Raw genomic sequence first — 17,148 nt, 5'->3', positions numbered from 1 at the left:
TTCAGCCTCAACTGCTGCAATGAAGCATTCTGAACGTAGTTCTACACAAGTGCCCTTAATTTGATAACTTAATTCAAGGAGCAAAGGGATCACTCTTGTGGGAAGTGGAAAGTATTGTGCACGCTTCTGAAATGTGATTATTAAATTAGCATTATTAAATGTTCTTTATGCAAAAGCTACGCTCGTCCTCGTATAGAATCGTGCTGCCTTTCCCGAGGTTTGTTTAAAACATGTTGGTAGCTGTCTGAACAATTCTCTACGGCTTACAAATTAGTAGTGAATTAAAGATCCATGGATACCATGTGCATGCCTTAGAATTCACATATTCTAAAAAGAATGCCGAGGAAAATGGTGACTTTTCCAAATGGAGATAGCCAAAAAGAACATCGTAGTTATTGCAATCTTTTTTCTTTTCTTAATTAGGTCATCATTTTCAAAATCAGTTCTGTTCTTGTCATGTTTGTTTATTTGTAAGTAATTGTTTAGTTTTAACATTTTTGGTCTTTCATATTCTGAGTTGCTATTTCCTATGACACTCAAATACTGCTTGCCCAATAGTGCTCATATCAATAGAACACTTTTATAACTGGATTTCTTACACATTGTTTGCCTTATTCTCTTGCAGAATATATTGGGATGTAACTTAAAGAAGTGACAAGCCAGTAGCTGCCAATTCATTAAGTGGGCTTTAGTTATGTTATCTAGAATACAGACCCTGTGTGTTCAAGTTATTGACATATTGCATGTTAGTATTGTTTCATTATTGGAACTGAGAATGTATCATCAACATTGTACCTATATTATGTTTATAGTTTATTTTGTAAAATAGTTTGTAATAAAAGCTTACATTGTGACTCCTATGTTTACAATAAATTCAATTACCTGTTCAATGTGTATTTCCAAATTTATGCTATTTGTCAAAGTATGTAGAAAAATGCAACACTTGAATTGTATGCTTAGAACTACACAAAACAGCATTGTGCAAATTGGCCATGTAATGTCTCATTTACGATCCAGTCAAAAGTGCCTCTTATTTCCATTTGGAGGTTCCACCTGGTTGAAAACCAAGAGGTTCCAAACCAGAGCTTCCTATTCTTGATTTCCTAAGGTGCATGCTAAAAGCATTTATTTAAAGATAGCGCTGCATTTACAGAAGTAAGAGATACAGACTTACAATTTGTCCTGGAATGATGAGTGACCTTTTAAATTTTTACGCCTGAAGTTAATTATTGTATCTTTGCCATGAGCTGAAAAAGACAGCTAAGTTCTCCATAAATGGTCAGTAATTGCTGGATAGCTCCAATGCTGGTTGATGCAAAATGATGGACTTGATAATACAATCACAGCAAAGGTTCAGCATATATGTATGATCAAACAGTAAAATACAAAGTGCTGGAGGAGCTTAGTGATATTTGCTTTTGACTCCAGCATTTTGTCTTTGGCTGAAGATTCCAGCACCTGCAGTTCCTTGTGTGACTATAGATTTTGCCTCAATTGTATGTATGAATATGGGGTTCATCCTTGCAAATTTTGGGCACTTGCTGGAATTTCGAGGATTAAAAAAAAAAAAATGATGTGCAGGTGGCCATAGGGGTAAGTTTAAAGGGAACATGGGAACGGGCGCTGCTTTGAGTGGAAGGGAGTGAGTGGGGTATACATCAACTGTTCAGCCAGATGTTGAACTATTGGGATTTCTGAATATAGTGCATTATTGTAGTTTTACTGTGAAGAGCAATAACAGTTCTATTACATGAAATTGAAATCTTTTGTCAACTATGCCACTGTTGTGATCAGCCAATTTGCTTTCACCTTTTTACAAATACCACTGTTGGTTAAGGTATAAATACCAGCCAGAATACCAAAGAGCAGCTCTGCTGCTGTCAAAAGTGATTCCTTCACACCCATTTAAATGCAGTCTAAGTATCAATGTGTCTGAAGAAGGATCCAATCTTTATCCTCCAGAGATGCTACCTAACCCGCTGAGTTGCTCCAGCATTTTGCAGTGGCATCTAACTGCAAAATATTGGTCACAGTTATGAGTTATGTTTGTAAACTTGGGTATTTTAATATAGGGAGGTACAGAGTGTAATTTCACTGCGATTCCAATAGGATATACATTCTAGTTACAAGATCTTGCTAAAGATACTAGGACTTTATTGACACAGTAAGGAACACAAGATTTTGTAGATTTAAAAAAATGTTTAGGGTATTAATAGATCCAAAAATCAGTGAATGTTCTGTGAAATGACAAGGGCGTTAGGTATCTGGATCGGACCATCTCCATCACAGGAGACAGACTAGTGATTGACATCTACTACAAACCCACTGACACCCACAGCTATCTGGACTACACTTCTTCCCACCCTGTCTCCTGCAAAAAGTCTATCCCCTACTCCCAATTCCTACGCCGCATATGCGCCCGGGATGAGGCGTTTCACACTAGGGCATCAGAGATGTCCTCATTCTTCAGGAAACAGGGCTTCCCCTCTTCCATTATAGATGAGGCTCTCACTAGGGCCTTCTCTATATCCCGAAGCTCCGCTCTTGCTCCCCCTCCCCCCCAATCGTAACAAGGACAGAATCACCCTCGTTCTCACCTTCCACCCCATCAGCCAGTGTATCCAACAAATCATCCTCCAACATTTCCGTCACCTCCAACAGGATCCCACTACTGGCCACATCTTTCCATCTCCTCCCCTTTCTGCGTTCCACAGAGACCGTTCCCTCCGTAACTCCCTGGTCCACTCGTTCCTTCCTACCCAAACCACCCCCTCCCCGGGCACTTTCCCCAGCAACCGCAGGAGATGCAACACCTGTCCCTTTACCTCCCCCCTCAACTCCATCCAAGGACCCAAACAGTCTTTCCAGATGAGACAGAGGTTTGCCTGCACCTCCTCCACCTCATCTGTTGTATCTGCTGCTCTAGATGTCAACTTCTTTACATCGGTGAGACCAAACGCAGGCTCGGCGATCGTTTCGCTCAACACCTTCGCTCAGTCCGCCTTAACCAACCTGATCTCCATGTGGCTGAGCACTTCAACTCCCCCTCCCAGTCTAATCTTTCTGTCATGGGCCTCCTCCAGTGCCATAGTGAGGCCCACTAGAAATTGGAGGAACAGTACCTCATATTTCGCTTGAGCAGCTTGCAGCCCAGTGGCATGAACATTGACCTCCAACTAGATCCTCTGCCCCTCTCTTCCCCTCCCCCTTCCCAGTTCTCCCTCTATCTTCCTGTCTCCACCTATATCCTTTCTTTGACCCACCCCCCCTGACATCATCCGAAGAAGGTTCTCGACCCGAAACGTCACCCATTCCTTTTCTCCTGAGATGCTGCCTGACCTGCTGAGTTACTCCAGCATTTTGTGATACCTTTGATTTGTACCAGCATCTGCAGTTATTTTCCTACAGGGCGTTAGGTATAGTCAATAACTTCTTGAATAGTGGGGAGGGAGGAAGGATATGCTTCCACAATCCAACAATTATTTGATGCAGTACTAATGAACCTTTAGCATTTAAACATTGTACAGCAGACCATGGGAATAGGCCCTTGTGCTCACAATGTCTATGCTGAACATGATGCCGTTGAATTCTGCCTGCACGTGATCCATATCCCTCCTTTTCCTACATATTCATGTGCCAATCTAGAAGTTTCAAATGCCACTATCGTATCTGCTTCCACAACCACTCCCAGCAGTACATTCCAGTCTCCCACCACTTGTCCTGCACATCTCCATTAAATTTTCCCTCTTTGACCTGAAAGCGATGCCCTCTAGTCTTTGACATTTCACCATGTCTATGGTTCTCATTTTGCATATTTATACCAGATCTCCTCTGAACCACCAACACCCCAGAGAACACAATCCAAATGTATCCAACTTCTCTTTTATAGCTAATACCGTCTAGTCCAGACAACATTTTGGCACCTTCCACATCATTCCTGTAATAGAACAACTAGCTTTATAATGCTGCAACATAAATTCCTGATTCTTGTACTCATTGCTCTAACTGAAAGCAAGCATACCATACATTTTCTTTACCATTCTATCTACCGATGTTACTTTCAGGGAACTACGGACTTGTACCCCACGATTCCTCTGTATATCAACGCTTTAAGGATCTTTCCATTAACTGTGTACTTTCCCCTTGCATTCGACCTCCCAAAGTACAACACCTCACACTAGCTCAGATGAAACTCGACTGCCTTTTCTCCACCCATATTTGCTACTGAATATGTTGACAGCCTTCCTCACTGTCCATAACTCCACTCATTTTGGTGTCCATCTAAAGACTTACTAACCAACCCTTGAGTGCGCATATGCGTGTGTGTATATATATATATGTATGTATATCACTTCATAAAAAACAGGTCCGAGCAGAGATCCCTGTGGAACACCAATGGTCTCACACCTCCAGCCAGCAGATCACCCTTCCAACTGCACCCTCCATCTTCTGTGGATTTGGATCTCACTGGTGAATATCTGGTTCTTCCTGAGCTATAACTGAGATTACCAGTGAACTCCAAATATATTCCATATCTTCAACCATCTTTTTCAATTGACATAACAGATTCAGTTATCAAATGATAAAATCCCTGTGAAAACCAGTCTGCATACGTGACAAGAAGGCATTCTGTGTGACTACTTAAGGCATTAAACCAACCAAGTGAACAATCCCTTCCAGTGACTTGGGTGTAAACAAGGCAACTGTTTTTGAGCAGTTAATCATCTGTGGCACAAAGAATGTGGCTGGAATGTTTATGTTGCAATGGAGAGAAGGATAAACAGATGAAGTAGGAAATCAAGCAAGAGTTTTAAGATGACCATGGAACCTAATTGAAAAAGATGGTTGAAGATATGGAATATATTTGGAGTTCACTGGTAAAAGTTAACTTTTTCCTTAAATGGTCCAATTCTTTGCACTTCTGTTATTTTATGAAATTTAGTTATAGGTGGGAACTGGGATCATCTTAATTTGATTTGTCATCGTCTTTATTGAAAACTCAAACAACAACGTGCATTAGACGTTTAGTCTTTACATCCTCGAGGAAGTAATAAAATTCAAATATTGTCTGCATGATAGGAAACGTTTTTATTTTGTAAGAACAGAAATGGAGATTTACAGTTAAATACGCAAAATCTTTTTTTCATAGGTTGACCTGCATAATGGGCAAATGTGATCCTCTCCCTCTGAGAAGTCCTCGAAGGCCTTCAGGCAAGTGTAGTGGAAGGTGTGGGAGCAGGACAGCAGCACTGTTTGTCGCACAAGCGAACTCCTTCGTTCTCGTCCGCCTTGCCCTTCAGCTTGGCATGTTTTGCTGCTTAAGTGATCCAATGGAGTGATACAAATTGGACAATCAAAAACCTCTCTCTGGATTGCCTGAGGAAAGATAATAAAAAACATTTAACAAGAAAAATGGCTGCAAACATACCATAATGGTCACAAGAAGGAAGGCGAGAAAAGAGGAATTTCAGTGCAACTGTTCATTCAATGTTAAGTGAGTCTTTGAATTTTAAAATGTCAGCTGTTCAACCCTTCCATGGATGCTGCCTCACCTACTGAGTTCTTCCTGCACCTTTTGGTCAAGATTCCAGCATCTGCAGTCTCTTGGGTCTCTCTGACACCATTGAATGGTTTGTCAGTCAATCTCATTTCAAACATTTTATTAGGTGCTGTTCCAAAGGCAAACAAATAAAATGAGAGAAGTGCTTAGCATGTTAGTGTGCATTGAAAATTGTTGGTATTGGGGAGTTCTCCCCATCTGCAGCCCTTGCATCCAGCTCCAAGTAATTTTCTTCATTATGGATGTTTGGGCTGATGTTCTGTGATTATCAAGGTGTGTGGATGGTAAAATCCTAGCATAATAGTTGTTTTTCTATTTGGTTGTGTTTTGTGACCTTGGAACAGAGAGAGAGCATTCCTGGAACATAGAACAGTACAGCACAGGAACAGGCCCTTTGGCCAACATTTGTGCCGACCATGATGTAAACTAATGAAATCGTATCTGTCTTTGCATGATCCCCACCCCTCCCTTCATTGCATATTCATGTTTTCATCCAAAAGCGTCTTAAACGCCAGTATGCTATCTGCCTCCACCACCATCCCTGGTATGACATTCCAGTCTCCCACCATCCTGTGTAAAACAACCTGCCCTCCACTTGTTTAAACTTTACTGCTCTGAACTTATAGCTATGCGCTCCAGTCTTTGACATTTCCACCCTGGTAAATAGGTTCTGACTGTCTAACCTATCAATGCCTCTTATTATTTTCTGTACTTTATAAATATAGAAAATGATACACTTGTACCATTTTTCTGGATTTGAAGGTTTATGTTTGCATAAGAGTATTACCCATCAGTGACATAATCAAGAGTTAATAGCTGTTCTGAAACATCCATAATCAATGTGAAACAGTTTTTGTTACTGACCTTCAGCTGTATTTGCTCCCATTCCTCTTCAGATATCGTGTGAACACGTCGCCTCTCAAATCGCTGCAGCACTCTTCTGCTCAGAGCTACTGAGTGGTCAATTTCAGAAAAAAGTTCATCAATATTTATGTTGCACGATCTCACTAACCTGTCGTTAATCTCTTGCAACTGTGAAAATAAAAAGTTTCATCGATGAGCAGACCCGCAATAAAAACAGAACTTTACAGCTCGGCTCCAAAAGTAAAATACTGTAGATGCTGAAAATCTCTTAAACATAATTTTTTTAAATAAGCAATCGATAGATATCGAGTTAACTTTTCAGGTCAATGGTCTTTCATTAAAAACAAGGAAAATTTATAAGTACAACTAGTTTTAAGTGGAAGAGAAAGGCAGGTAAGGTAACAATAAAGGTCTCACAGGGTGGAGACCTGTAGAAAGAGCCAGCGATGTTAATGATGTCTCCGGATTGGGGGATGCTATAGGAGTGGCCAAGATAAGTAACTGCAGTGTTTGGTAAAGTTGCACACTGCAGCCACTTGTGAGGGTGGTGATGGAGTGAATGCATTTCTCAGGGGGATTCCAGCTGATGCCATCTCCCTGGTCCTACACTCATCACTGGACCATCTGGATTAAAAAGTCGCCTATGTCAGGCTCCTATTCATCAACAATAGCTCTGTTTTCAATACCATTAACCCAACCAAGCTCATCTCCAAACTTGTGGAACTTTGGGTCGGCTCTCCCCTCTGCAACTGGGTCCTCAACTTCCTAACTCTCAGACCACAACTGGTGAGCATAGATGATAAATCATTGTCTACAATAATTCTCAAGACTGGTGCCATGCAAGGGTGAGTCCTTAGCCCCCTACTATACTCCTTATACACTCCCGACTGCGGCCAAATACCAATCCAACTAAATCTACAAGTTCAAAGATAACATCACCATAGTGGGCTGGATATTGAATAATGATGAGACAGAGTACAGAAAGGAGATCGAGCATCTTGTAACTTGGTGCTAAGACAACTACCTCTCCCACACTTTCAGCAAGACAAAGGAGATTTCGATTAACTTCAGGAAGCAAAGCAGTACACATATTCTACACTAAGTGTGTCTAAATAGAGATGGTCGAAAGCTTCAACTTCCTAGGAATAAATATTACTAACAAATTCATCCTGGACCACCCACATCGAAACTATCTTATCAGGCAACTGAACAGTCCTCTCTTTATTTAGAATGTGGTCCTGACCTCCCATCTACCTCATTGGAGAACATTGAACTATCCTCCTTCAGTCTGAAGAAGGGCCTCGACCCGAAACGTCACCCATTCCTCTCCTGAGATGCTGCCTGACCCGCTGAGTTACTCCAGCATTTTGTGTCTATCTTCAATTTGAACCAGCATCTGCAGTTATTTTCCTACACATATTGAACGATCCTTAATCGTACTTTATCAGACTTCAATGTTGTATCTCACATTGTGTTGTACCCTTTATCCATGCACTGCAGACGGCATGATTGTATTCATGTTTAGTCTTTTCTTTGACTGGATAGCACATAACACAAGCTTTGCACCGTACCTTGGCACATGTGACAATAATAAACTAAACTGAACATTCATGGTCATTGTAAAATGACTGACAGGAATAAGGCATACGAGGCTTTGTATGTACTAAAGATTTCAGGTTGTGGCTGTGGTATGGAAGACACTGCCAGGGATTTAAAAAAATAGCTTAATGTTGCTCTTCATAATAACGCTTATCCAATCAAGCTGCAATTGGAAGATTTTCCACTTGAAAAAAATGACGAAGGTGCTATTTTCAGTTATAAACATGAAGATAAAACAATTCTAATTTATTACTATTTTCACATTGGAAACACGGCAATATAAAGTTAATACAGAATCTGCCAATAAATCTCCAAATGAAGAGCAAGTTGGTGGACATTGCTCATTTTAGAAAACTTTCATTTAAATACCAACAAATTGGTTACTAATGTGTTGACCTCCAGTAGGCCTCACAACTAAACTCAAAATAAACACAGAATTTACAAGGTATCAATGAAGATAAGACTTGACTGGTTTAATATCTTCTTAGTCACACTGTTCAAAACCTCTTCAAGTTAGTAACAGATTGTTTGCCATCTCTGTGTGATAAAGGAAGCTTCCCGACTAAGCAAACCTCAAAACCATTATACTGTTTGGTGAGATTTAAGTCAAAATTGTTCAAATCATGAAAACAAGGCTGTTTTCCTTTTGTGGGAAATAAATGAAGCTGAGCAAATTGTTTCACAAAAGACCCAACTTACCACCTTTTAAAAACATCCATACAACCAGCAAAGCTGCTGATAATATGATGCATTTGAATAGATTTAATTGCTGCAATAAATGGCCACACTTCAATTGCGTGACATTTGTACGAAGATTTTATAGATAAAGATCAAAGAACTGTACCATGAAGCACCCTACATTCCAAGGAACACGTCTCCCTCGTGTAAACATTCGTGTATATGGTATTGGTATAACAAAGTTTCCGTGACCTTTTAGGCTTCTTTGATCTAAATTATTAAGAAACTGAAATGGATTACTGGAAACTACTGTATCACCACCAGAAACCGTAAAGTTGTCTGAAATTGTTTGATTTTACTTGTGTTTAAACAGTATATTTTTAAATCATAAAATCCAATTTTATTTGACTAAATGGTCCAAAGTATAAACCTGCAATTTTGTTGGCTGGCCAGACTTTAGAATTGTTTATTTACTGTATTTGTTATCCTTTTTCAAGTTTGTGAATTTTCAGACACTAAACAAACGTTCTGAATATTTTTTATTGTTATGTTTGGAGAATGACACGTCAATCGGGCTGCACCTCATAAACATGTAAAAGAAAATAGTATTGTTAGTTTTTCTTCTTTGAATTTTCAAGGAACAAATATGATCACTTGCCGCAAAATAATTCTTATCACTGTCAGAGAGCAATGGACACCTATGTTAATCCAGCATTCTCAAACTGCTTTAGAGTTCAAATGCAAGGTCTGGTGGACCACGAGATCCAAGGCATGGTTACCAGCAAATGCCACGAGCCTGTGAATTCAAACCTGGAAGTTCATTGGTTTAAATTGATGTATTTCTGCACTCCAAAGTGATTATACTTCAGTAATACCTCATTGGTTGTGGGATGTGAAAGGTTTAATATTTCTATAATTCATTCCTTGTATGCTCTGGCTATCCTTTCATTTAAAAAACCTCAATTTATTTGACTATGTTATTAGTGCTAGTTCCTTCGATAGCTGGGCTGATCAGGAGATGAAGGTGCATTGGGGATGATTGGCTGATGGGTGGAGATGGTCATGAGGTGAACTGGAGACAAAAGGGTATCAGGTGGGCGGTACAATGGCACAGCGGTAGAGTTGCTGCTTTACTGTGCCAGAGACCCGGGTTCGATCCTGACTATGGGTGCTGTCTGTACGGAGTTTGTACGTTCTCCCTGTGACCATATGGGTTTTCTCCAGGAGCTCCGGTTTCCTTCCACGCTCCAAAGACGTACAGTTTCTCAGTTAATTGGCTTTGGTAAAATTGTAAATTGTCCCTTGTATGTTGGATACTGCTAGAGTACGAGGGCGATCGCTTGTCAGGGAGGACTCGGTGGGCAAAAGGACTTGTTTCCGTGCTATATCTCTAAAGTAACAACAGCAACAATGTAGCTCTGGAGCATAACTGGGCCTAGATCTACTGAGCTTTCATTCCACCTGGATTGCCCTTCATGCAGATTTCCTATAGGTTCCTTTAAAGCGTAAAGGAAAATTGAATACCTGCTAGGAAACGTAGCCTCTTATGTCAGCGATGAACTCTCAGATCATGACTGGAACCATAACTGTTTTCTTTACAATCTATTTACAGCTGCACTCGTCTATATAATTACAAATTGCTTTTTGCTTCAATTTTCCAGTACACTGAAACCTGCTTAATCTAGTGATGTCTTGCTCCATCTTTTTTATGCACTAAATCTCCTGCATCTATGCAGATTTTAACAATATTTGTGTCACACACTCTGCTCATTATTTCTCTTCTGGTTTGGTGATCAATAATTTATATCACACTTTCTTTCATTTCGTGAGCTGAATTAGTGGCATTGGTGTTTAGTTACACCTTTGACCAGATGAAGATTGTCCAAATACTTTAATTTTGCCATTAATGAAAACACTTCTGTTATCTAGTCATCTTGAACGAGGATTGAACTCAGAATCTGAAGTGCCAGTTGTGTCAGGCGGTTGTGATGTACTGTTTATGTACAATAACAATTATGGAGAAAGGAGAACTTATCGTTTACCTTGTCTTCATAGAATCGCTGCCGTAATTTCTTGTCTTTTGGAGGTACCGTCCGCCTCAGTTGCTTGTACCATTTGCGAACAACATATCCCCGCCAGTGACTCTGAATTCTAGGTTAAAGTGCAAACTTGTTAAACCAATGTAAAACTCGCACTCCAGAACTAAAAGATTGTCATTTAAATGTTTAATCTGCCAGCAGAATATAATGCTAGATTCTGGAAGCAGAGAGAGATCACATTGCAACAATAATTTCACGTGCTTTTAAGCCCCCTGAGGTAAAATGAGCTATCTGTGGAGGTAGGTGTAATTAAACGTTTCAAAAGGCATTTGGACAGATAGATAGGATAGGTGTAGAAGGATTCAGACCTTGTGTGGGCAAATGTGATTACGTAGTCAGGCATCATGGTTGGCATAAACAAGGTGGGCTGAAAGAGCCATTTCAAAGCTTTATGATTTTTTTTCTGCGTTTTAATGTTGTTTTTGTGAAGCTCATCAGCCAATATGGTGAAAATCTCTGATGTACAAACATCCAATAATAAATTTGCACAATCCCAAAGTAAAGTTTCCTTGCATTCTAGAACGGAGCTCCTTTACTTTCGGCTTCTTATGAGATTATCCCATTGAGCAGTGTTGGAATAAAGGTTACTCAGTTTACCCCAACAAATAAATAATGCCTTCATTTTGTCTCCATTTTATTTGGCCAAATTATTTCTTAACCCTGATAACAAAAATTGAGGTATAAGAAGTTCTGATAAATGATTTTAATAGATAATTTTATCAAATAAAGTACCTGACAGCACATTTCATCCTGAAGAGACGAGCGCCATCATGGATTACTCTGGTTTGGTATTGTTCCTTCCTACACATTGGGCAACTCTTTCTCCCAGAGAACTTTTCAAAGGCTTGCAAACAAATCTTCAGGTATAAATAAAATGTAATACGTAAATTATCGCATACTGGGACTCTTTCCTTGCATTCGTTATTTTAAAATTCAAAGTTATTTTTGAATGAAGTTTTAAAATACCATGCTACGAGAGTAGATCAAAGGCTGGGTATTCGGTAGCAAGTGATTCACATGCTATCACTTCAAAGCCTTTTCATCATTTACAGTGGCTGTTGTGTGTATCATTCTCAAACGCACCGCAGTCACTTGCCTGGGCAACACTTGCAGTACTTCTTAAACCCTCAACTTCAACAACCGGGGACCGTGGGGGAACACAATCGTCTGCAGGCACCCCTCCAAGTCACAGACTATCCTGATTTGGAAATATTACTACCAGTCATTCATTATTAATGAATCTTAATCCTGTAACTCCTCAAGCAAAGGTATTGTGGGAGTATCTTTACTAAAAGGATGTAGTGATTCCAGAAGGTGGCCCTCCAGTACCTTCTCAAGGGCAATTAAGGATGACAATAATTCTTGTCTTGCAACTGACATCCAGATTGAGACATACAGCACGGAAATAGGCCCTTCGGACCAACTTTCCCATGCTGATCAAGATGCCCCATCTACACTAGTGTCGCCTGCCTGTGTTTGGCCCGTATCTCTCTAAACCTTTCCTGTCCATGTACCTGTTGCCACAAGCATCTGCCTCAACTACCTCCTCTGGCAGCTCATTCCATATACCCACCATACTCTGTGGAAAAAGTAGCTCCTCAAGTTCTTATTAAAATTTTCCCCTCTCACCTTAAACCTATGTTCTCTGTTTCTTAATTCCCCTACTCCGGGTACAAGACTCTATGCATTTACCCTATCTATTTCCCCTCACGATCTTACACCCGCCACAAGATCACCTCTCATCCTCCTGCACTCCAAGGAATAAAAGTCCTATCCAGCCAACCTCTCCATATAGCTCAGGCCCTCAGTTCCTGGCCACATCGTTCTGTTAACCTTCTCTGGACTCCTTCCAGTTTAACAACATATTTCCTGTATTAGGGTGACCAAATCAGAACACAATTCTCCAAATATTCCAAGATCCTGGAAAACTAGCATATTGGAAAAAGTATCCACTCTCACCTGGATTTTTATTGCTTCAAGTTTCCCATCCCTGAGTTACCCAGTAATATCAATGACCATTGAATTTTATTAGGTATTCACAACAGATATGATTGGTCTTTATTTGACTATTTTTTTATTTTGTTTTTATTTTTTATGTTTTAAGCTTTATATCCTGAGCTTTTTTGTTGTTTATTGCGGGTTTTACAGAGCACTATGTTTACATATATCTGTTGTGTTGCTGCAAATACGAACTTCATTGTTCCATTTTGGGACATACAACAATAAAATACTCTTGAATAGCCTCACTCTGCGCTGCAATAATTTAATGAAGCAGTTCTCTAGGGTGTTTTTCAGGTTGTTGTCAGTTAAAACAAAAAAAAGCACTGCTATTCAAGCAAACCCTGTATCTGGAATGTAATATTCTTCCAAGTTATACAAATTGCTAATTATTTTTTAAAATGGGTGTACACATTATTTCTCTTCGACCTATTGTACTTACCCTGTGAAAAACGTGTGAGCAAGACAGTAGAACCTGTGGCATAGAACACAAAAATGTCTGTATATTAATTTGTCATTATATTAAATATGCTCATAAAGAGCATCCCAATTAAATATGTTAATAAAAAGCATTGAATAATGTTTCCCTTAAATTATTCCCTCTTTAAAGAAATGATCAGGATTCTTAATGATGAAACAGTAACATGACTTAAAAAATAAAAACAATATTATCACCTGCGTGATCTTTGCAAGATGATGCTTCATGCTTTGTCTATCATATCATATATATACAGCCGGAAACAAGCCTTTTCGGCCCACCAAGTCCGTGCCGCCCAACGATCCCCGTACATTAACACTATCCTACACCCACTAGGGACAATTTTTACATTTACCCAGCCAATTAACCTACATACCTGTACGTCTTTGGGAGAAAACCCACGCAGGTCACGGGGAGAATGTACAAACTCCTTACAGTGCAGCACCCGTAGTCAGGATCGAACCTGAGTCTCCGGCGCTGCATTCGCTGTAAAGCAGCAACTCTACCGCTGCGCTACCGTTCCCCTAAGAAGCTGATGGGTTATTGAGTTAGAGTCATGCAGTGTGGAAATAGGCCCTCTGACTCAACTTGTCCATGCTGACCAACATGCCCCATCTACACTAATCCCACCTGCCTGCATTTGGCCTAACTTATCGAATCCATGTAACTGTCCAAATGTTTTTTAAATGTTGAGATGCCTCAACTGCCTCCTCTGATTCTTGAATGCCACTAGCAGGATTTGGTATAACTGTGTACCTTGATGTGTTTCCTCAAGGGAAAGATTGGAGCACAAATGGCCAAACAAGGTTTGGGGTAGAAGAAAAAGACACAAAGTGCCGGAGTAACTCAGCAGGTCAAGTAACATCTCTGGAGAACATGAATAGGTGGCGTTTCACAATGGACCCTTCTTCACTGATTGTGGTTGGGGGAGGAGAAAGCTGGAAGAGAAGTGGGGACAGGACAAAGCCTGGCAAGTGATAGCTGGATACAGGTGAGGGGAGCTTTCCATTGGCAGATGGTTGGACGATAGCAGGTTTCTTTCCATAAAGCGCATTTGTGTATCGCTGAGTGTTTTTAACAATGTAATTTTTTCACTGCATTTTCTTAATGGCGACAGCTCTCAGTTTTAATGGCACATTATTTAAAGTTTGCTTTACCTGTATTACTATTTTCAGGCTCAGACTTCGAAATGCAGAGCCGCAGTCAGGAACTAGGGGCCGAAGCTGCTATGGAATGGTTACCTCGTCACACGTACAAACACTTTGTGAAGTGCTGATGTGTGTTGTGTTCTTGACAGCTTGGCCCACAAAATATTCAATCCTGGGCTCTGACAAAGCAGAGTGACCAAATGCAGGACAAGAATTGAGTGGAACACACCTGCTTTATGTGACTCCATGCACAAAACATTGAAATATAATATGGCTTCTGATGCAATTCTCTCAATAATTTGTCTGACTGAAGGAATTTTTCAATAATCTTTTGGCTCCAATTAACATATTTAACCAAACATGTTTTGGGTGACCACCAATGAAGGCCTCGTGTATTTCATACTGTTTTTAGACACAATGCTGGAATAACTCGGTGGGTCAAGCAGCATCTCTGGAGAAAAGGTATAGGTGACAATAGACAATAGGTGACACTTCGGGTTGGAACCCTTCTACCGTTAATACTGTTTATATGAAATCCACTATTAACCAGCACTTCCTCCACCACTAGATGGCATGCCAGATAGGTGTGGGATATTCCCTCAAAGGATGAAGTGAGGAAATATATCAATATTTTTCAGATGGATCGGCTTAAATTGCCCAATCTTTGTTGAGAAGCCCAGCTGGTATTGATTTCGAGGTGGAGAAAGACATTTGTCGGCCATTGGTCTGAAAGGAGAGATAAAATAAATCCCCAAATAAATCATTCTTTTTGTTGTAATGAAATCAAAGGAAAATACCTGAAAGGTTAAGTGATCACTACAGAATAAAATAATACATATATTTACACAATGCAGGGAAAAATATATCTTGGGATGTAGATACATTCTATTCAATTTTGAATATATATAACTATTTCCAAGTGCATAATCATTTAAATAGTATCTGTGTCACATGGCATTGTGCTCCTCTGGTATAGTAAAATGTTTTGCTATGCCATTCTTCAATGTGCTTACTTGCTGTTTTATCCCAAATTCTTCTCTGCATATAGCGCAAGGCTGTGCTGAATCTCCCTGTTGCAATGATCTCTTCTTCACTAGTTGCCACTCACTTGCTGTCAAAGGTGCGTTCGGTGCCTCGACCAAACCCATTTTCTGAGCTGAAAGGATCAATTTGATAGAAGAAATTCTGAGGCATGTGTCTCTGCTGGTTTAAAACTTGAATTCATTCAAATATCTAGGTATTAGACAATGAAAGTATTTAAATTTAATTTACCTACGCAGCAGCTAAAAATACTCAAGTGCCAATTAATTATCAGAAGTTTAATTCTCATCTATTTCACATTGAGGAAACAACCTATTGACTGGAAAGTAAAAATATTTCAGTTGATGTCCAAGGCCAGCAAGCATAAGAGTTCTAAGTGTATGGATTAAGAACATAGGAAATAGAAGCAGGGGGGCTATTTGGTCCTTTGCATCTGCTTTACCATTCTCTAAGGCTATGGATGATCTTTTGTTTCATTTTCCTACACAAACCTAATTCCACTTTTTCTCTATACTGTACATTCCCACCAGTTCTACGGCTACTCTACACACTTGAGCCCAATATGCACTGGTCAGTCAATATGTCTTTAGGATGTGGGAGGAAGTCTGAGCAACCTGATGTCAGATCCTCGCATGGATCCGAATGTAATAAATACGCTTCAAGGACACTGAACATAATAGGACACTGAATGGTATGCAAACCCAATACACCTGAGCCAATACGAAGCACATTGTTACCGAAAGGTCCATGGGAAGGTTTTTTTAGGCCCACTTCCATCTGGAGAGTCAATACTAGTTGTGATTGATTTTTCTCAGTAGGTATTATGAGTATGCAATAACGAAGACTGAAACATCGTAAAAAAACGAAGTTTTGATGGAAATCTTCAAAACACCGTCTACCTGTGACATTATATTCAGACAATGGCCCGCAGTTCATTTCTCAGAGGTTTACTGACTACATGAAGAACAAAGGTGTGTACCATCGCAAAGCTACACCTAAGTGACCGCAAGCTAATGGAGAAGTGGAACGTCAGAAACAATCTCTAGAGAAGAGGATGGAAAGGAATGGCGGACGATTAACACAAGGCGTTTATGTTCAGTGTCCTTGAAGCATGTTTATTACATTCGAATCCAGGCGAGGATCTGACACCTGGGTCAGTCGTGGAAGTATGAAGGACAGAGAAATTCTGACATAATTAAGAACAATTTCATTTTTTTAAAGATAATTTGCTTAGCAAAGAGCATAGAATCTTGACCTGGATTTTACATGGGAAAACAAATATGGGCCAAACACAGACAAATGGGACTAGATCAAATAGACATCTTAGCATGGACGAATTGGGCTGAAGGGCATGTTTCATTGCTGTATAACGTTATGACTATTTGCTCACTGGATCAACTGTCATAAAATGCGTCTAGCAAATATCCCTTAAAGTTGTTTTTTTTCATTCAATGGTACCTGAGTCAATGAGTTTGCTTCAAAGTGGCACATCTTAAAATAGGTATAACAAATTATTCTATTGTTAATAATTTACACTCATGCAGCTTCCTACTACATCGAGTAGGCTTGAATATTTGATTACGTTCCAATTTATAACCTGATAATTTTAAATTACATTATTGAACTTTCTCATAAATTGGAAGGCAGAAGTAAACACATTATGATTAGATTTGTTATAAACAC

General features: G+C 39.7%; 1 protein-coding gene across 2 annotated transcripts in view; it reads right to left on the bottom strand.

Moving 5' to 3' along the window:
- Window positions 1–5,075: 5,075 nt before the first annotated feature.
- rnf32 (ring finger protein 32) overlaps window positions 5,076–17,148 on the bottom strand; it is a 28,388-nt gene continuing 16,315 nt past the window's right edge. For both annotated transcript variants that reach the window (XM_078429425.1, XM_078429417.1), the window contains 6 exons: window positions 15,438–15,580; window positions 13,241–13,273; window positions 11,533–11,657; window positions 10,744–10,852; window positions 6,425–6,592; window positions 5,076–5,376 (listed from right to left, as the gene is read on the bottom strand). In XM_078429425.1, the coding sequence (XP_078285551.1) occupies window positions 5,122–5,376; window positions 6,425–6,592; window positions 10,744–10,852; window positions 11,533–11,657; window positions 13,241–13,273; window positions 15,438–15,580 (833 nt within the window). In that variant the 3' untranslated portion in view covers window positions 5,076–5,121. The remainder of the gene's footprint in view (window positions 5,377–6,424; window positions 6,593–10,743; window positions 10,853–11,532; window positions 11,658–13,240; window positions 13,274–15,437; window positions 15,581–17,148) is intronic.

Source organism: Rhinoraja longicauda, chromosome 2 (genome assembly GCF_053455715.1).
Source record: "Rhinoraja longicauda isolate Sanriku21f chromosome 2, sRhiLon1.1, whole genome shotgun sequence".
Taxonomy (NCBI): domain Eukaryota; kingdom Metazoa; phylum Chordata; class Chondrichthyes; order Rajiformes; family Arhynchobatidae; genus Rhinoraja; species Rhinoraja longicauda.
Note: the sequence above shows the minus strand (reverse complement) of the source record. Positions and strands in the feature narration are given on the sequence as shown.